Source organism: Girardinichthys multiradiatus, chromosome 7 (assembly GCF_021462225.1).
Source record: "Girardinichthys multiradiatus isolate DD_20200921_A chromosome 7, DD_fGirMul_XY1, whole genome shotgun sequence".
NCBI classification, from domain to species: Eukaryota; Metazoa; Chordata; class Actinopteri; order Cyprinodontiformes; family Goodeidae; genus Girardinichthys; species Girardinichthys multiradiatus.
The window spans coordinates 8,286,669-8,308,501 of NC_061800.1; the positions used below are offsets into that span (position 1 = coordinate 8,286,669).

General features: G+C 40.9%; 1 protein-coding gene across 1 annotated transcript in view; it reads left to right on the plus strand.

The window, feature by feature from the left end:
• pde1a (phosphodiesterase 1A, calmodulin-dependent) overlaps positions 1–21,833 on the plus strand; it is a 68,775-nt gene that overhangs the window by 14,720 nt on the left and 32,222 nt on the right. Inside the window, exon 2 of the mRNA XM_047370782.1 lies at positions 4,601–4,627. Coding sequence (XP_047226738.1) covers positions 4,601–4,627 — 27 coding nt within the window. The remainder of the gene's footprint in view (positions 1–4,600; positions 4,628–21,833) is intronic.

The following is a 21,833-nucleotide window of genomic DNA, read 5'->3' on the forward strand; positions in this document are numbered from 1 at the left end:
GAAAACAACTGTCAAAACAACTGTGAAAAGCTTTCAATTCAAATGTATTATGCCCTTAGGCTTCAGGGCACCCCAGCACCAGAGTATCATACACAGAGTTTATACCTCCACCATAGGTTTGTGCTCCAGCTCTTCTGGTGAGGCTCTCCACAGGGTTTAGGAATGTGTTTATTGGATTTTTTGACTGTTCCTACAGAAGCAAATTTTGAGGTCAGACACTGATGGTGGACGTTAAGGCCCAGCTCACAGTCTCTACTCCAATATATTCCAAAGTTCTATGAAGTTGAGGACAGGACAAGTCAAGTTCTTCCACACAATCTCAAACATTCTTCTCTAGACCTTGTTTTGTGCACTGATGTGTAGTAATGTTGGAACAGGTGGCAGCTATGGTGACAGAGAGGACGGAAAGCTGGGAAGCCAGGGGACAGCCTGATCTCATGGGGAAAAAATGCTCAGAGAGAAGACTGTTTCAGTGCTCCTCTTCAGTCTGTGTGTTGTTTCTCCACTGTAAGACTTAACAATTAAAGCCACAATCAGAAAAACATGGTCAGTAAACAGGCAATGGTCACACACAGGAAGGCAGATGCTGGTATACTTAGCAGGAAAGGAAAGAAGAACGCAAGGACATGAACTTTGCTGGCAATGAGGAAGCAAACTAGAGTCGGGGAAAAAGCTGGATTTCTTCTGGCACAAGGTGGGCAATAACCTGAAGTAGTGCTGCACACAGATGAGACAGGCAGACAATTAGGCCTGGTTCAGGTGGGCTAAATAAGGCTGATTAGAGCAAAGGAATTACATGGTGACATGAAAACATGAAGCACAGGTATGTCATGGCGGAAACATAAGTCAATACACTGATCATTAGACATTCAAGAACAGATGAGAAGAAAAGTCCCTGAAGAAAGAACCCAGTACAACATCTAAGGTTCTGCAGGTCTCTCTTGCCTCAGTTGAGGTGAGAAAAACAGACTGGGCAAAATGGCATCTATGTTCCAAGGCCAAACTCACTGGTGAATGAAAAAAACACAAACACCTGCTTCACGTTTCCACTGAAAAACATCTTGGTGATCACCAAGATGTTTTAGAAAACCGTTCTGTGGACTAAGACTGTGGACTGCGACTAAAGAGGAACTTTTTGAAACATCTTTGTACTGTAACAATAATGAAGGAATTCATTATTACAAATCATAAACCATGCCTGAAAGCTGAAAGAAATGAAAAAGGACACATCAGCTTTCTGACCTACACGCAGGCGGTGTGCTGTATTTAATAACATCTTAAAGCAGCTGATCCCACATAAAATCAGCTGTTCAGACGCACAGACATTTCCCCCAAAACACACAAAACATAACCACCATGAAACAACGTGTTTTGTTCAGAAATTTATTGATGGTCCTTAAGCAAACCAGCGTCTGCAGGAAGAGGGAGCAGGCAGAGAGCAGCTGTCTGTAATCAGACTGGCTGCATCGGATCAACTGGGAGGAAGACCCTGGTGAATCCGTGGAGCACGAATGTCATCTTACTATAAGATTTCTTCCAGGCTGACCTCAACCCTTTGGAAAATCTACAGAGACCGACTATGAAAAATAGCCCTACCATTTTTGATAAGAAGAGTGGTTAAATAACCAGCTGGAATGATGCCAGAATCTTGTTAACAGTCACAAAAACATGAAGTTTCCCTACAACTTGCTAAGGGACATTTATTCAAATATGAGAGAGGAGGAATGTTGTATAATTACTCCAGGCTGGATAAAAAAATGGTTTAAATGTATTTTTAATAGCCCAAAACTGATACCCCTTCCGAGGAAAAGTGGATGTAAAGTTAATGATAATGCTTTGAAGTCACATTAAGTGCCAGTGAGTGCTTTATGTGACTTCCTAGGTGCAAAGCAAAGACGTTAAATGACATGAAATGGCACACCCAACCACAGCCGAGTGATTATTTTTTTGTTCGACTATGTTTCATTTGTCGAGGGGAGCTTCTCGGGTATTTGAATCTGCCTTGTCGCACTCACGGGGCTGATTCCCAGCTGGCTCACATTTACCCTGCAAGTCTGAGCTCAAAGTGTTGAAGCTCCTCCAACCTTTAGGCCACACAGCAGCTGAGGCTGAAGCCAGCAAATGATTTGTTGCTACAGACTCTTATTTAGAAAGACTCATTAATTAGTACTCCGCCTTCATCTCGACACAGCAGCAGCAGCAGCAGCTCTCAGCCACCGGCGCCGACCTCTGTGTGCTCGATGAGGCTCCGCTCTGCCACACACACATCAGTGGGAGAACATCATGATTATGTGAAACAATTTCTTGTCATGTAGTGAAGAAAAGTCATTTAAAAGACAAATGGTGCTGTGATGGACAATTGGAGGGAAAGAAAAGATTTGTTTCCCAAATCAGATGTTTTCCACAGACATTTATTCTTACAACTTCTGAACCTTTTACTGATGCACCTTTTGTTGTGCAAACATCTACGTCCCCACCAGCATAAGACAGGAATAATCAATCTCTGTAAATTCAATGTGAAGCCCTTAGTCACTGAGTTCTGTGTACACCATTATGCCTGGAGGAATGAATGGGAAAAATAAACAAAAAGAAGAAGATAGAAATGGAGTGTGACAACACAAATGCTTTCAGAGAGAAAGAAAGTCAGATGGGGGTGCAGATTCAGAGCTGATTGGTGCAAAACAAAATGGTCCTCCAGCAGCACGAATGACCAGTTTTCCAATTTTGCTTCTTCTCTTGTTCACAGCTCGTATAATTTGGTGCAAAATGTGATGAAGCCCAAGAATTGGATGTGTTCTGTTTCTAATGAAGACACGGATGAACCGCCATGTCACTGAGGCATTAGGCTCTTGTTTATTTGAGTTGTTCCCCCACAAATTGATGATTGTGTATCATCAGTCTTGGAAGTAATGGTGTTCAGATGTAGTGTGAGTCATGCACAAAATGTGGAAAGGTATCATGCCTGTGTTTGTGTGTGTCCACGTTTGGCTGAGTTATGACTCAGAGGGGAAAGCATTTAGATGCAAATGAGAGCAATCAGCCACAAAAAGGTTTAAAGTACCCCAAATTGCCTCTGTGAGCTTGTGCTGCCGCTGCAACCTCTGACCGATTTGATACCAGGGTGGGCAAACTCCAATAAATACTTCCCTATGAAATTCCATTAAACCAATTATTGTTACATACATAGAGGCTCATGATACATGATGTTTTCTATCTTTTTAATGTTTTTTTACATGGGGACCAACGTTAAGTATAAACATATACAACTAATAACAATGAACACTATAACATTTATAGCCTTTGCTAATTTGCATGTCCCCAGATGAACAACATAAAACAGTTTAACAGACAGTAAAACATCAAAGTAAGATAAAATACACATATCATACATAACAGATGTCATAAGCACGGGATGAGATGTTGCAACTTAAGAAAGAATCCCAATTTTTTTCTTTCAAGGTTTACAAAGTACAAACAGTTCTAAAGACTGTATTCAATGTAGAATAATTCATTCTGTGTTTTATTAATCCATATATTATGATTTTTATTGTATTTTATGCTATTTATCTTTAGCTTTTAGGAATTTTGGGGTTCCCAATAGGTAAAGTTTCCAAAAAGGAAAAAAGTCGATTTTCTCCCATTGTATTTCCTACAAACGAGCATTTCTGTAGTTGCTTTTCTTCTTCAGCATGTGATCTGGCTTGCGGTTTAAGCAGAAGGTATAGAGGACTATGAGGTGGAAATCTGCAAAAAGGAAGTGGCAGTTGGGTGAATGTGAATCAAAAACTTAAAACAGTTAAATTTCAATTGTTTTAGAGTGACACTGCAAAAGCACAAGTGGAAACACCAACACTTAAACAAAAGCCTGTAACAAGAAGCTACATTGCCAGATTTTGAGTTGGCAGTATGCCTCCTCCTTTCCAGTCTGGCCATGTACTGTAATTAGCTCCTCGGCACCTTTTCCCTCCACACTCACGCCCTGAATGTTCTTAGGGCCTAAACTAAGTCAAAATGCAAATCAAAATCGGAAGTAACATTTTGTTTTGTCAAAAATGGGTTATTTTAGGTCAACAGTGCCCTCAGTTGGTCCATTGAACAGTGACATGATTTAGATGTTATTCAATGTAATAAATACCACATTTATGCCTTGATGGTGCTAAATTAGTTTACCACCTCTGAAGTGTTGGTATGCTTCCTGTGTGCTTTCTCAGTTTCTACCAATCGCCTCTTGTGTAGGTCTGTTGATGAAGCCGGCCTGTAAATATGTTTGTTAATGCCAGACAACGTTACTGACAGAGACATAATACCGAACACAAGATGTTTCTCATTAACAGCAGTGCAGAAGGTCAAGCCGATAAATCACTCTGTGAACAAGAGCTATTTTGGTCTGACGGACGCAGAGCAGCAGATCGTGGCTCCGCAGGTCGATTAATGAGTCCTGATTCTAAAACACAAGTTAGCTTTTCTTTTTCTTTATTGTTAGTTTTTAATTGGGTTAACAGGGCCTCTGAGGGAGCACAGATCAATCGATGATGATGAAACTATTTGTATGTGGGATTCAATCATCTGAGTAACTCTTGTTTTTTGTGTTTATTTACAGGCAGAAATATAAAAGTACATCACAGAGGTAAGAAATACATGCACACACAACCACACACACACGCACACACACACACACACACACACACAAACACACACACACACACAAACACACACACATATTACAGGTCCTTCTCAAAATATTAGCATATTGTGATAAAGTTCATTATTTTCCATAATGTCATGATGAAAATTTAACATTCATATATTTTAGATTCATTGCACACTAACTGAAATATTTCAGGTCTTTTATTGTCTTAATACGGATGATTTTGGCATACAGCTCATGAAAACCCAAAATTCCTATCTCACACAATTAGCATATCATTAAAAGGGTCTCTAAACGAGCTATGAACCTAATCATCTGAATCAACAAGTTAACTCTAAACACCTGCAAAAGATTCCTGAGGCCTTTAAAACTCCCAGCCTGGTTCATCACTCAAAACCCCAATCATGGGTAAGACTGCCGACCTGACTGCTGTCCAGAAGGCCACTATTGACACCCTCAAGCAAGAGGGTAAGACACAGAAAGAAATTTCTGAACGAATAGGCTGTTCCCAGAGTGCTATATCAAGGCACCTCAGTGGGAAGTCTGTGGGAAGGAAAAAGTGTGGCAGAAAACGCTGCACAACGAGAAGAGGTGACCGGACCCTGAGGAAGATTGTGGAGAAGGGCCGATTCCAGACCTTGGGGGACCTGCGGAAGCAGTGGACTGAGTCTGGAGTAGAAACATCCAGAGCCACTGTGCACAGGCGTGTGCAGGAAATGGGCTACAGGTGCCGCATTCCCCAGGTCAAGCCACTTTTGAACCAGAAACAGCGGCAGAAGCGCCTGACCTGGGCTACAGAGAAGCAGCACTGGACTGTTGCTCAGTGGTCCAAAGTACTTTTTTCGGATGAAAGCAAATTCTGCATGTCATTCGGAAATCAAGGTGCCAGAGTCTGGAGGAAGACTGGGGAGAAGGAAATGCCAAAATGCCAGAAGTCCAGTGTCAAGTACCCACAGTCAGTGATGGTCTGGGGTGCCGTGTCAGCTGCTGGTGTTGGTCCACTGTGTTTTATCAAGGGCAGGGTCAATGCAGCTAGCTATCAGGAGATTTTGGAGCACTTCATGCTTCCATCTGCTAAAAAGCTTTATGGAGATGAAGATTTCATTTTTCAGCACGACCTGGCACCTGCTCACAGTGCCAAAACCACTGGTAAATGGTTTACTGACCACGGTATCACTGTGCTCAATTGGCCTGCCAACTCTCCTGACCTGAACCCCATAGAGAATCTGTGGGATATTGTGAAGAGAACGTTGAGAGACTCAAGACCCAACACTCTGGATGAGCTAAAGGCCGCTATCGAAGCATCCTGGGCCTCCATAAGACCTCAGCAGTGCCACAAGTTGATTGCCTCCATGCCACGCCGCATTGAAGCAGTCATTTCTGCCAAAGGATTCCCGACCAAGTATTGAGTGCATAACTGTACATGATTATTTGAAGGTTGAAGTTTTTTGTATTAAAAACACTTTTCTTTTATTGGTGGGATGAAATATGCTAATTTTGTGAGATAGGAATTTTGGGTTTTCATGAGCTGTATGCCACAATCATCCGTATTAAGACAATAAAAGACCTTAAATATTTCAGTTAGTGTGCAATGAATCTAAAATATATGAATGCTAAATTTTCATCATAACATTATGGAAAATTATGAACTTTATCACAATATGCTAATATTTTGAGAAGGACCTGTATGTCTTTCTATCTTTACAGGGACTTTGCATTGACTTCCATTGATTTTCCATTCATTTCTATGGCCTAACCCTGACTGAAACCTGACTGATACTCTTCAAACAGATCACTGCTGTGTAAATACTCACACATTTGATTATCAACTATTTTTCTCAAGAATTTTTGATAAGAATGGAAGATTGGATATAGGTCTTTTTTTTAAGTCATCTCGATCAAGCGAAGATATCTTAAGTAAAGGTTTAATTACAACTACCTTAAAAGCCTGTGGTACATATCCATTTACTAAGGATATATTAATCATATCTAAAATTGGACTGGAAATCAGAGGGAACACTTCCTTAAATAATTTGGTTGGAATTGGGTCTAACATACAAGTTGAAGGTTTAGATGAAGCTAATATTTCTGATAACTCAGGAAGCTCCACAGGATCAAAACAGTCCAAACACAGATCAAGTTCTACAGTTACTTCCAATGTTGTCTCGCTTACAGAGGATGAAGTAATCATCTTCGGGAGTATGTCAAAGATTTTATTTTTAATAGAATCAGTTTTATTTAAGAAGAATCCCATAAAATCATAACTGCTGAGAGCTAAGGGAATGGATGGCTCAACAGAGCTATGATTGTGTACGTTTAGCAACTGTACTAAAGAAATACCTTCTTGTTCTCTTCTATTAATGATGAGAAATAAGCTTTTCTGGCTTGGCGAAGTGTCTTTTTATACAACAGTAGGCTATTTTTCCAGATTAAGTAGGAATCCTCTAGGTATGTAGAACGCCATTTTCTCTCCAATTTTCTAACATTGTGCTTTAAAGTGCGCAGCTCTGAATTAAACCAGGGAGCCAGCCTCCTATGAATAATTACTTTCTTTTTCAAGGAGGCTGCATTGTCTAATGCTCCACGCAAAGATGAAGAAACACTATGAACAAGAGAATCAATTTGTGAATGGGAAGAAACAAAATTATTGCCCTCCACTGTGTTTTTCTGTGATAATGAGGAAATTAAATGTGGAACAGATTCTTGAAAGGTGTAAGCATTGTCTTATATTGATTTACTATAATGAAATTTTCTTTCAGATGGGGAGTACTCAGTTAAATTAAACTCGAAAATTATTAAAAATGGTCAGACAGGACATTATGAGGAAATATTATTTCTTTACACTCAATGCCATATGTCAGCACAAGGTCCAGAGAATGAAGACAAAGGTGGGTAGGTTTGCTAATGTTTTGAGCAAAGCCAATTGAGTCTAAGATAGCATTAAAGGCTTTATTTAGGCTATCACTTTCAGTGTCAACATGAATGTTAAAATCCCCCACCATAATAACCTTATCTGTATTTAACACTAAATCAGATAAAAGGTCTGAAAACGTATCTAAAAATTGAGAGTAAGGGCCTGGTGGACGGTTCAAAACAGCAAACAGAAGTGGTTTTAGTGCTTTGCAATTTGGATGAGGCAACCTAAGGATTGATTATTCAAAAGGGTTGTAGCTATTAATTGGTCTGGGACTAATCAATAAATCGGACTGAAAGATGGTTGCTACTCCTCCTCCTCGCCCAGTATTTTGAGATATGTGAAAATTTAAATAATTAGTAGGAGTTGACTCATTCATAGTAACATAATCCTCTTGCTGCAGCCAGGTTTCTGTGAGGCAAGTTAAATCAACCTGATTGTCACAAATCAAGTCACTAACTAGCAAAGTCTTTGAAGAGAGATATCTTATGTTCAGTAAGCCACATTTAATTGTTTTATTTTTCTTTTCAGTCTGAGTTTATTTTTATAAGGTTTTTTTATTTTTACATTTTTTTCATGATTTTCTCCTTTTAGATTATTTTTTAATCTATTCAATTTTGGCCGTGGGCGAGACACTGTCTTAATAGGGTAACGGGTGGGTAGCAGTACAGAAGCTGCAGAGAGGAGTGTTAAACTACGACCCTGCTTCCTGGTCTGAACCCTGGTTTGTCAGAGTTTTGGAGAACTAATAAATTCCAACAGATTCCAACAGATTCCTAGAAAAAAGAGCTGCTCCATCCAAAGTGGAGTGGATGCTGTCTCTCCAGATCAGACCAGGTTTTTCCCAAAACTGCCAGTGTGAATAACAATCTTATTGTATTTACGCTTATCTATCTATATATATATATATGTATATATATATATATATATATATACATATATATATATATGTATATATATATATATACATACACACATGCTATTTGACCTTTATCTTATTTTGTTGCAAACCTTAAGTATTATAATAAGATAGACTTCATCAATCTCACAGTGGAGAAATTCACTTGTTACAACAGCTCTTAGTAACACACAAGTAAGGTGCAGATAGTTGGGAAATGTGCAATCAAAGAAGACTAGTGTGAATGTGCAAAACAAGCAATAAAAATATAATAAAGGTAACTAATGGTGTATTCACACTTGCCACTTTTGGTCCACTTTAAACGGACCAGAGTTTGTTTCCCTCCTTGGTCCGGACCCTTTGTGCAGCTGTGAATACACTCAAGCGAACCCTGGTACGGACCAAACAACCGGACCGAGACCCACTTTTTGAGGTGGTCTCGGTCCGCTTCCAAACGGACTCTGGTGCGGTTCGCTTATGGTCTGAATACAAACCGCCCTGATCCGAACCAACTACAAAAAGCGTATGTTTCTTTGGACATAAAAAGCCACCGTAGCCGAAAGCAAAGGTTTGTGTTGTGAGGTCATCATACCTGATAAGCTGTGTGTTGCTTAGCAACGCTACCGGCTTGTTGTGGGACAAGTCACGTAGAGAACGTCGGCGTTCAGTACACATTCTCCGGCGGGGTTCCAACATTATAAAGGGAACGTCTCAAAGTCTGTGTTGAATGAGCTGCTCTTCACCCTCACAATAATTTTGCAGCTGTAATAACGGCACAAATATGCAGAACCGAGGCGCTGCACGCAGCACGTCTACAGCTGTTTTCCTAAATTTCCGGGTCTGTGCTCTGTCCCGCCCCCGTCATTTCTGTCCAATGGGAACAATGATCGTCACCCGCGTGGCTTTGTTTACAAGTAATAGTTCACTTGCAAAAAGTACAATGTGAAAACAAACCACACCAAATGAAAAAAATAAAGTTATCTTTTGGTCCGGACCAAATAAGCGGACCAAAGGACTTTCCTGGTGTGAATACACCCTTATGTACAATAAATAGTGGGGGTGATTGTGCTAAAGTGATAATGATAGCGGGTATTTGCAAATACAGAGGTTATTGCACAAGTTATCATACAGTAAAATTGAACAGTCAGACAGCGGTGGGGATGAAGGACCTACGGTAGTGCTCCTTGCTGCACCGAAGGTGTCTCATTCAGCCACTGAAGGAGCTGCTCAGCTCCTCTACTGTCCAGTGCAGTGGGTGAGAGGATATGTCCACGATGGATGAGAGCTTGGCTAACATCCTCTTCTCACCACCACCTCCACAGTGCCAAGATGGCAGCCCAGGACAGAGCTGGCCGTCCCAACCAGCTTGTTCAGTCTCTTCCTGTCCCAACCTGGCCCTGCTATTAAAATAAAATATATTTTTTTAAATATATTTATGAAATATTTTATGTGATAAACTAGCACAATGTAGTGCATAATTGCATAGAAGAAGGAAAAGGATACACATTTTAAATTAAAAAAAATATGTATGAAAGGTTTGACTTAAATTTGTATTCAACCCATCTGAGACAATACTGTGGCCATCTAGAGAGTGAGAATTTTGCCCTATTATCTTAGCAAAAAGAGCACACGCTCGGTCAGATAGAGAGCATCTGTAACCATCAATTTTAAGGTCTTGCCACAGATTCTGGAATGAACTGGTCCAGTCTAAGACTTAAATTTGATCTAAATCATGACATTGTATCTCTGGCTATAAGTTTAGGGTCGTTGTCCTGCTGAAAGGTGAACCTTCACCCCAGACTTGAATATTTTGCAGCCTGTAACAGATTTTTTTCCATGACTGCCTTGTATTTATCTCCATGCATCTTCTTCTAAGTGTTGCAGCTGTAAACAATTGAATTATACTGGTAGTGTTACTTTGTAAATGTGATGGCTGACTTGCACGTTGTGGATTGTACTGCTTTTTATCTTGGCCAGGAAATCCTAGTGAAAGAGATTAACAATCTCAATGGATTTATTTTCTGAAAAAATAAAGGTTAAATAAAAAAATAAAAAACATGAACTCTGACCAGGCACTGTTTCCCTGCTGAAGAAAAGCATCCACTTAGCATGGTGCTGCCACCACCACCATGTTCAGTGACGGGGATGTACAGGGTTAGGTGCAGTTAGTTTTTCATCACACATTTTGCATGATGGCCAAATCACAAATTTTCTCTAGCAAACCTTCAGAAAACATGATGGAATTAAATTACACACAGGTGGACTCTATTTGCTAACTAGATGGTTTTCGATGGCAATTGGTTGCATTGAATTTTATTTTGGGATATAGGAGAAAAAGTGTTGGAAAGTAATTACACACCACAGATTTTACATTTCTGGTAAGAAAAAATGTTGGAAACGATGTATTCTTTTCCTTTTTTCAGAATTATGGACTACTTTGTGTAGTCTATCACATAGAATCCCTAGAAAATATACACAAGTTTGTGGATGTAATATGACAAAATAACAAAACTTTAGGGTTTATACTTACTTTTGCAAGGCATGGAACCAATAAAGATTAAACATCATCCCTCAGGAAATTACTGTGTACCACTGTTTATTTTAAAGACACAAAATCACCTCTTGACAGCTGAGAGTACAGTGATTCTTTCATTACAATTGTGTATTTGCTTTGTCTTGTTTAAAGTTGCATGGGGCTGGAAGCCATCCTAGCACTTATTGAGCAAGGGGAGGGGGAAACCATGGGAAGGTCCATCACTACTAAGGGTACACATTTGTAACAATAACAACCTGACGGTTCAGGCAAATATAGACACTTACTTACTCTGGACCCCTTCTTACAGTTCAAAAACACAAATGCCAATTCTAGCTTTAGAATATATTTATATTTGTTACTAGGATTACAGTATTACAGTCTCATAAAGTGGATGCTCAACATTGTCTCTTAATGTGCTTTGTTTTATGAAGAATCTTTTTTTGCTTTTTGCATCTCCAGAGGTTCTAGAGGAGTCTCCAGAACCGGGCCAACCTTCTTTATCAGTTTATTGAACTTTTTTGGGTCACTGGTTCTGATGCTGTTACCACAGCAGATGATGGCATAAGAGATCACATCCTCCCCAACAGACTTATAGCAGATATGCAGCATCTTGCTTCAAACACTGAAGGTCCTAAGCTTCCTCAAGAAGTACAGTCTGCTCTGTCCGTTTTTGTAGACGGCTTCACAGTTGCATCTTCACTCCAGTCTGTTGTCCAGGTGAACACCGAGATATGTATACTTTTCCCCACCTCCACTTCTCCAAGGATGGAAATAGTATTTGACCCATTCCCATGTCTCCTGAAACCTACAATCATCATGTTTTATTCATGTTCAACATGAGATGATTGTTTCTTCACCATGCCACAAAGCTACTTGTCCATCTCTGATCATCTGACAGAGTGCAGAGGAATGGTGAAAATACAGTACCCTGTGGTGCTCCTGTGCTGCTGACTACCTGGTTAGACCCAGAACCCTTCAGTCTCACAAACTGTGGTCTGTTTGTCAGTTAGCCTTTGATCCAGGAGATTGTTGAGGCTTCACCTGAGTTTTCGGGAGTTTCAGACAAAGCAAAGATTGAATTGTGTTAAATGCACTGGAGGAATCAAAGAACATGATCCTCACAGTGCTGCCTGCTTTGCTCAGATGGCAGTGGGTTTGTTGAAGAAGGTGTATGATGGCATCTTCAACTCCAACTCCAAGATAATATGCAAACTGCAGGGCATCCTGATATGTTTCTCCAGGACCTTCATGATGTGGGATCTCAGGGCAATAGGTCTATAATCATTGAGGACTGATGGGTTGCTCTAATTGGTTGTTCCTGAACTGAACCCATTCAAGAATGTGTTCACTTCATTGGCTTTGTCCAGACTTCCATCTATGTGATTGTCTTTCTACTTAAAGCCTGTGATCTTCATCCCTGACCACACATCTCTGATATTGTTCTGCTGGAGCTTGTTCTCCAGCTTCTTCCTGTATGCCTCTTTGTTATCTGTCACTGTTCTTGATTGCTTCTGTATATTCCACAACATTTCACTGTCTTCTTCTTAAAGGCTCCTTTAGGCAACCTAAAATAATACGGTAGGTAACTTTCAGGACAGAAATTTTTTTTGAGCATAAAGGGTAGAGAGCTGACAAAATGTTTGGTGGACAAAACAGTGGAATCAGTTCTGCAGAACAGAGGGTGAGTAAACCAGTGGGTGATCAGCCAGAGGGAGTAAACCTTGGAATGACAAAAGACAGACATCAGGCATAAATGTATGGAGACAAATGTGGACATAGGTGGGATTAGACAGGCAGGCAGATGGCTTGCCTTAGCATGCAGGCTGCCATGCAGGAGCCGAGGCTGTGTGGAGCACAAGGAAAATCGTATTTATCAGTAGCAGTTAAAAAAGAACACAAACAGACTAAATCTCTTCTGCTGCTGCTGTGGTTGATGGAAGATTGTGAAAGGACACTGACTGAGGAAGCTGATGAGCAGCATAAATGGAGCACAGGTGTGCCAGCTGTAAATTTGTCAGAAGCAGAGAACAGCCGTCACGCTCACTAACACACACACACACACACACACACACACACACGCACACACACATGGATCTGAGAGAAACCAGTGGCTAGTGGAGATAGAAGAAAAGGGAAATCTAGAAAATCTTATTTGGCACCAAAACAGATGGTAAAAGAAGTAAAAGAACAAGAAAATTAAAGCAATCAAAGCATAAATATTTGCTTTATCCTGTCTAATTTATAGAAAGGCAGGTGTAATAATTATGGTTAGTGCTTGGTCAGCTGGTCTTTATGTGGTGGTTGTAAAACATCACAACTAAAACTATGGTGGTTTTGGCAGTGACATGCCACCATTTAAACTAAGACTGAAAAAGATGACAATCTAATGATCAAAACAGGACAGGGGAATACAGGACATAATATTTTGCAGAAAACAATATTTGATTAAAAACCAACATATTTGCTGGAATTCCCCAACTCATCCAAATTAACGATTTGACAGGTGAACATACATTCATGAGCATAGGTTAGAAGAGTTGACCCATTCTTGCCCATTATAAAAGACCACATGCTTGCAGATTATATGTCAAAATAAAAAAACTGTGGTCACCCTGATATTATTACACCAAAAACATGGCTATGTGTATCCAAGGAGTCAAATGGGCATATTTTTCCTTTTGTACAGTATAAACTCTGACCTTCTTAACACAAAAGAAGCAACACATATGCAAAACAACATCATGCTGGGAACGGTGAAGGTGGTGTAAGTGGGTGTATATGCTTATCTTGAGCACGTGTGTGTGTGCAAGTGAATGTGTGCAAGTAAGTCCATGAAGCACTGTCAAAGAGACCATTGTCCTTGATGGTATGTTGGAATGTTCATCAACTGGCCACAAAGTTCTGAGCAGCTCCACATATGTCCTCAGGGAAGGGAGGGGGCAGAGCGTCATGTTTACATAACTTCCAGGAGAAGTTGAAGATAGCCAGCCATCAAGGCCGTGCAGGGGAGCCAGATTCAGAAAAACAATAATTATTTGGGTTAGGCTGACTCTTAATTTTCCGTCAGCCTTGAGAATCTCGCTGGTGCTTCTCAATGGCAAATCCAAACAGCCAAATTCCTGGTCTTTCGCCAGATCCGAGCAAACAACTTTCTCCAAGATTTATCCCATTTCACCCCAGAGTCCAGGAACCGCAACCTGCCTGCGATCCTGTGTAAGGATCACATCCAGTCTGAGTCTGAGTGTTGATTGCTCTGCAGATCCCATCACACATGCCAGGCAGCCTTACAATTGCCAGAACAGCTGCTGACGTTTTCCGAATTTCTCGATATGCCAGGTAACCGCTGACTCCAAAAAGCAGAAATTCTGATATCAAACATCCAATTATATACATATCTTCCACATCCTCAACTGACATTATCGACAAACACACAATCCTCCACTTCTGCCAGGTGTCCATTGTGTATCCGGAGAAAAACGTCCTGTCTGGACAAGAGGGTTCTCCTCCACCCTGTCTTCTCGTCAAGAAAATTTGATCAATTGCATTGAGAGACCAGCTGACCAAATCCATAACTCAGAATTTAGGAAGATATGCAAAAAGAGGCTCCAAAAAGAAGACAAGACACAGAGCTGAAGCAGGGCAGATATAACACCTGTCATTTACTGACATGGATGTGTGCCAACTTTCAGAAATTTAAAACAAGCAACAACCCTCTTATCTGATGTATCTGATTGTCTAAATCTAATGTATAATTTAATTTATATGTTTATTAGGTTTTGGAAATTGTTGTATTACACCCTATATTTTTATTGTTTTAGCTCTGTTTCCCATTGAGCCAGCTGACGCATTTGAAATACGAATACTGATCAAACCAAAATAACTTTGAACAACTGCCTACTGTTACATATGATTTATTTAAGACACAACCACATTTCCTCACAGTGGACTATCAATAAAATACAGAAAATTATTTAAAATTGTCAGGTATCAAAGCAGGTAGAAAAAGTCCCTCTGAAGGGCACAAACTGCCTGGTAGCCTACAAACCGTCTTGTGGCAGATGGCGCCAATTCCTACCCTCAAAAGTTCAACCCTGGTCATACTGAAGTCTTGCTGTTGGTGAAGTGTCCTTCTACTTCCTCTTTCCCCTACTTCCTCTTGGTATTCTGTTTTTTTTTTTTACTAAGTCCTCCATAACTACAGGAAGATTCCTGTGGTCAGACCAAATTATTGTAGCTTTAAAATATGTAGTTTAAAAAAAGGTTAGATTCTCCTCTAAAATAAAAAAAATGTGAAACACAAAAAACCCTGCTAAGAATACTTACTGTCTGTTTATTAGGAAAACAATGAGAGGTTGTAGCATAAAAACTGATTGTTTTATTCCAATTTAAGTCAGAAAAACCATGCATGTGCCACAAAGCATCAATAAGTGTGCATCACTGGGTATTTTAAAACCTATTGGACATTTATTACTGAGGCATGGCTAGACAACAGATTAGCGGATAACTTTAATGAAAGCGTCATCATTTCGGAAAAGAACAGGTTGGATATGGATCACTGGTTGCCCCACTCTGTTGGAGTGCTGTCGACTGTTTTACAGCAATAAAAACATAATTTTATTTAATTTAATAGACTCAGTTTGCTTGTTGGGCAAATTAGATGATGTCACCATGGAGACACATTCAGCTCACATGGTTTTCACTGCATTATGTATTGCTAAGAAAACTATCATGAATTGAAAAAATAAAAATGTTCTTAGTATTAACCAGTATAGAGACCTTTTTTCGAGCTTTAGTGGCTCTCAGGGTTGACATCTGGTGGCTGCATGTGATGCCTTTGTGGGGCGTCTGCCGGTGGACATAGGTTACTGGCTCTGGGCGTCATGTGTGGGTGCTGCGGGGCAGGTGCTTACCCTCAGGGCTTAGTAGTTGAATCAGGCTTCTCAGCCTTGTACTGGGGTGGGGCTCGCTTGTCTTCTGGGTGGTTCCTGGTGGGTGGTGTTTGCTTCGGGTTGGTGGTTTTCGCCATTTCCCTGCATACATAAAGAAGGATGTATGGTGTCAATGTTGCTGTGGCGTTGGCTCGGGGGTAGCTGTGGCTTGGCTCTATCGGTTTTGCTTGGCTGACTTGGATGTTGGTGGTCCTGCATCTCAGGGGGGATGCAGCGTCTTTGCGGTGCAGGCTTTGGCCTTTTTGTGGCGCCCTTAGGGTTGCTGGGCCGGCACCTTTCCCTTTGGGCATGGTGGTGGGCAGGGTGGTGCATTATGGGGTCTGCTTGACTGCCTGGCAGGCTCCACTGGCCTGGTTGTGGTTGCAATCCAGTGCCGGGCTGGGGAGCATTGAGGACTTGGCGCTCTATTGGCTCTGCCCCTTGGATTTTGCGGTGGTTGGGCATGTTGGTTGTGTGTCCTGCTTTGTGCTGTTTATTCTTGCTGTGCTGGGCCGGCTGGCCTGCTATTTTATTTGGAGTGGGGCCACACTCGGTCATCACTGCACACTTCCAGCTGGCTCTTCTTTGTTGGGGGTTGGTGGCTTTTTCGGGCGGGGGACTGAGTGTCGGGGCTGGGGATCTGGTTTGATGGTCTGGGTGGTTCCGGAGGGCCTGGGGGTGTTGGTCCCCCAGGCCTTGGGCCCAGTGGATGTGCCTGTGCCTCCCTCCTTTGTTGGAACTTATTGGGATCAGCCAGGGAGCAGGCTCCCGGGGGCGCCTCAGGGGGATTGGGCTGGGTGCCTCTCTGGGGTATCTGACCTGGGAGTATAGAGTATGTATGAGGAGTGTTCGGGGGTGTACGACATCTATTGTTGTGTGTCTTTATGTTGGGTGTGTGGGTGTGAGTGTTTTTATGTGTAGGCATGAGGGTGGGAATATGTGATTGTGACTGTGTGCGCTTGTTTTTGTGTCAGGTTGGGTCTTGGGCTGCTCCCTCTCCTGGATCAGCTAAGGTCCCCCATCAAATGGGGGGCCCATTTCCTCCCCGCCACACTCCCTGCCCGCTAGTGAATTGATGGTTCTCGGTGTCCAGGGCTGGGTCCTTTGGTGTGTGCCAGCTCACTCCTGATGGCTGCTTCCTGGGGCCTGGGCTCCCTAGCTCTGTCGGGCCTCCTGGGGTTCCAGTGCTCTGGGGAGCCTTTGGATGTCTGTGGCTCAGATCTTCTACGTGTCTGTCTTGGGTTCAGGGGGGGAAGGTCTGTGGCTCCTCACACTCGCTATTGCATATTTTATATGGAGAAACCTTATATAAACAAGCGCGCCCACGCTTACACCCACAGGTGTTTGGATTCAGGTGGTAATAGATCCACAGATATTCTATATTGAGCTGCAGTTACCACTAAATACATCTTGCATTCATTAGTACCATGCACGTTTCGGTAACATCGCTGCAGTCCTCTAGTATCTTGTATTCTATTCATCCTTCTTTATCTCCCTTATTCTTTTCTCCTTCTTTTTTTTTTCTTTTTGCCTGACCTCTCTCGCTTTCTTGCATTTTTTTTTCCCTTTTCAGACAATTAAGAGACAGAATTGTTTTAAAAATGTTTAGTTTTTACTATGCACATTTAACTGTTTCTTGTAGTAAATAATGAAAAAAAACATCAATGGTTACTGACCACCTGCTATTGACTAATCTATTGTTTCTACTTTCACACAATCTCTGGTTAAATAGTGGAAACAACCATACAATAATCTCTGACTGTAAAGTAATTCCCCTTTGTTGCTGCACTAACAACTACAAGCTGTTCTTTGTCAAATCTAGTAAAACTTGTCTGACTGTAATAATATGGGCTGATCTGATAACTTTTCTGACTGACTAGAAGTGCTGTCTTGGCCAGGAAAAGCACAGCGCATAATGTTTGTTTGACAGCTTGTTTATTCCCTGGAGGAGCCTCCAGTCGTTTAGCGCTGGCGCCGGCTGATTGACAGGAGGCATGGTGTCATCATGTGTCCATCTGGAGGAAGCAGATTTTCACATTCTGGTTGTGTGGTATGATCGGGACAGCAGCTGTGTGGGTGCAAAGTATGAGGATCAAGTCAGTTGGCAGGTGCCTGAAGTCTGTAGAGAGGACCACTGTTTTCTCTTGTGAAGTGTAGAATACATGGATCAAACAGATGGCAATATATATGTGGAATTCAGTGTAAGAAAGCAATAAATTGCAAAGCAGTAGATTTGTCATATATATTTGTATATATTTCCTGTATTTGTATCAAGCTTTGAATACTATACTCTAATTATACCAGTGACATGCAGTCAGGGGAGGCAGGTGAAGCAGGCGAGGCAGGGCTTCACCTGTCATCGTGAGTAAGTAAAGTACTAGCAATGATAACAGAACATCAATCTGTCCACTCGATAAACTTTTTTCCTGTATGATTTCAACATTCGCTGAATTTACGCAATGCCAACATGGGAGAAAGTCAAGGTGGGGGGGGCCAGCAAGATGGCAGCGTGAATGGTCACTCTCAGCAAGCAAGGAAAACTAATCAACCTCTCATGTTACAAAAAAAGATGGGATTTACGACTTTCAGGATTAAGCGAGGAAGAAGGAGAAGATGTTCGTAACAAGGTCATTTCCATCTGCCAGAAGACAGCGCCTGGATGCAAAGAAAAACTGCCTGATGTCATCGACACTGTGCACAGGCTGGGTCGAGTCACTGGTTCTGCTCGTCCTCGAGAAGTTATTATCCAGTTCTCCTTGAGACACTACAGGGACATGATATGGAAAGCGGCCAAGCAGTCATCCTTTCTGAAAACACACAACCTGAGGTTCAAGGAGGACTTCTCCTCTGAGGACCGTCAGAGAAGAAACATGCTGTGGCCACTAGTGAAAAAAGCACGTGAAGAGGGGAAAACAGCCTTCTACATCGGTCCAAGGGCCTTTGTTCTTGACAAAGGAGGAATGAGGAAAGAACTTGAACCATCTAATGACTAGAAAGTATTAGTATAAAAAAAAAGTCACATTTAACTGATAAGTTGTAATGTTTAAATATTGAAGGAGCTCTGTTTAAAATATAATTTCCCTGTTGGGAGAGCTTGTTAAATGTTCCTGTAAATTCTCAGGGTTAAAGGCTATAACTCTTGGCAGCATTTCTCTGTTAAAAGTTATTTCACTCAATGCTCGAGGGTTAAGAAACAATATCAAAAGAAAGGCAACATTTTTATATTTTAAAAATGTTAAAGCAGATTTTTGTTTTTTACAAGAAACTCATTCAACCTTAAATGATTCAAAATTCTGGAAAGCTCAATGGGGAGATGAAGTGTGGCCAGCGCATGGCTCCACTCAATCAGCAGGTGTAGCAATATTACAAACCAACTTCAATGGAGATACTGTGCTCAATCTCAGATAAATACGGACATGTTGTCCTATTAGTTATATCAATAAATGAAGACATACTCTTAATGGGTTCCATACAGGATTGGACAATGAAACTGAAACACCTGGTTTTAGTCCACAATAATTTATTAGTATGGTGTAGGGCCTCCTTTTGCGACCCAAACAGCGTCAATTCGTCTCGGGAATGACATATATAAGTCCTGCACAGTGGTCAGAGGGATTTTAAGCCATTCTTCTTGCAGGATAGTGGCCAGGTCACTACGTGATACTGGTGGAGGAAAACATTTCCAGACTCGTTCCTCCAAAACACCCCAAAGTGGCTCAATAATATTTAGATCTGGTGACTGTGCAGGCCATGGGAGATGTTCAACTTCACTTTCATGTTCATCAAACCAATCTTTCACCAGTCTTGCTGTGTGTATTGGTGCATTGTCATCCTGATACACGGCACCACCTTCAGGATACAATGTTTGAACCATTGGATGCACATGGTCCTCAAGAATGGTTCGGTAGTCCTTGGCAGTGACGCGCCCATCTATCACAAGTATTGGGCCAAGGGAATGCCATGATATGGCAGCCCAAACATCACTGATCCACCCCCATGCTTCACTCTGGGCATGCAACAGTCTGGGTGGTACGCTTCTTTGGGGCTTCTCCACACCGTAACTCTCCCGGATGTGGGGAAAACAGTAAAGGTGGACTCATCAGAGAACAATACATGTTTCACATTGTCCACAGCCCAAGATTTGCGCTCCTTGCACCATTGAGACCGATGTTTGGCATTGGCATGAGTGACCAAAGGTTTGGCTATAGCAGCCCGGCCGTGTATATTGACCCTGTGGAGCTCCCGACGGACAGTTCTGGTGGAAACAGGAGAGTTGAGGTGCACATTTAATTCTGCCGTGATTTGGGCAGCCGTGGTTTTATGTTTTTTGGATACAATCCGGGTTATCCCCCGAACATCCCTTTCAGACAGCTTCCTCTTGCATCCACAGTTAATCCTGTTGGATGGGGTTCGTCCTTCTTGGTGGTATGCTGACATTACCCTGGATACCGTGGCTCTTGATACATCACAAAGACTTGCTGTCTTGGTCACAAATGCGCCAGCAAAACGTGCACCAACAATTTGTCCTCTTTTGAACTCTGGTATGTCACCCATAATGTTGTGTGCATTTCAATATTTTGAGCAAAACTGTGCTCTTACTCTGCTAATTGAACCTTCACACTCTGTTCTTACTGGTGCAATGTGCAATCAATGAAGACTGGCTACCAGGCTGGTCCAGTTTAGCCATGATACCTCCCATACTAAAATGACAGGTGTTTCAGTTTCATTGTCCAACCCCTGTATATGGGTATAACACAAAAAACGAAAATACACAACTTTATGAAAGACTAAATCTTGAGATAAATTACTTATGTGGAAAATATGAAAATATGAATATCATAATTGGTGGGGACTTTAATTCCACTCTAAATGATGCTATAGATAGATTTCCTCCCAAGTTGAATGCAAATTCAAACCTTTGGTTTGACTGATGTATGGAGACAAAAAATACTTCCAAAATTGAATTTACTTGGCAAAACAAAACTGGCTCCTCTAAATCTAGAATTTATTTCTGGCTGGTATCTGAGTTATTAACTGATGAAGTTAAATCTGATATTCTTCCAGCTCCTCTATCAGACCACAAACTTATTCTCATTGAAAGATTTAATTCAAATCAACACAGAAAAAATAAAGTTACATCTTACTGGAAACTCAATGCTTCACTTTTGGACAATAAATCAGTGGAAGAAAACATTAAAAAAACAATAATAAAATACTGGAATAAAGTTTGTAATCAGAAGGTATTTAGTAGAAATTGGGAGCTCTTAAAATATGAAGTTAGAAAAGTATTAATGAAAATTGGAGCTGAGATAGTACAACAAAAAAGGAAAATGGAATCAGAGGTAATTAAAGACATTCTTTCTTTAATTAGTATTTTACCAGAAAATTTATCTGAAGAACAGAAAGTCAGATTAAATTATTTACAACAAAGCTTAGATAATATTTACATTTCTAAAGGTAAAGGAGCCTATATTCGATCGAGACAAAAATGGTTAGAAGAGGGTGAAAAAAACTCAAACTACTTTTTTAGGTTGGAAAATAGACACCAAATATCTAACAACATCTTCAAACTAAGAATAAATAACAATACATGTGAAGACCCTGTGCAGATCTCTACTTTCTGTGAAATGTTTTTTCAAGACCTTTACCAATCAAAATGCTCTGCTGAAACTACCACACAATTCATCAACTCTTTGGAAAAAATACAGCAAATTAATAAAGTTAGCAAAGAACAATTTGACTCTTTAATTACAATTGAAGATATTCAAATGTCCATCAACAAGCTAAAATTAAATAAGTCATCGGGTACTGATGGTCTCAATGCAGAATTTTATAAAACATTTTCAGAACAACTAACGCCTTTTTTACATTAAGTTTATGTTGAAAGTTTGAACTCTGGAACACTTCCA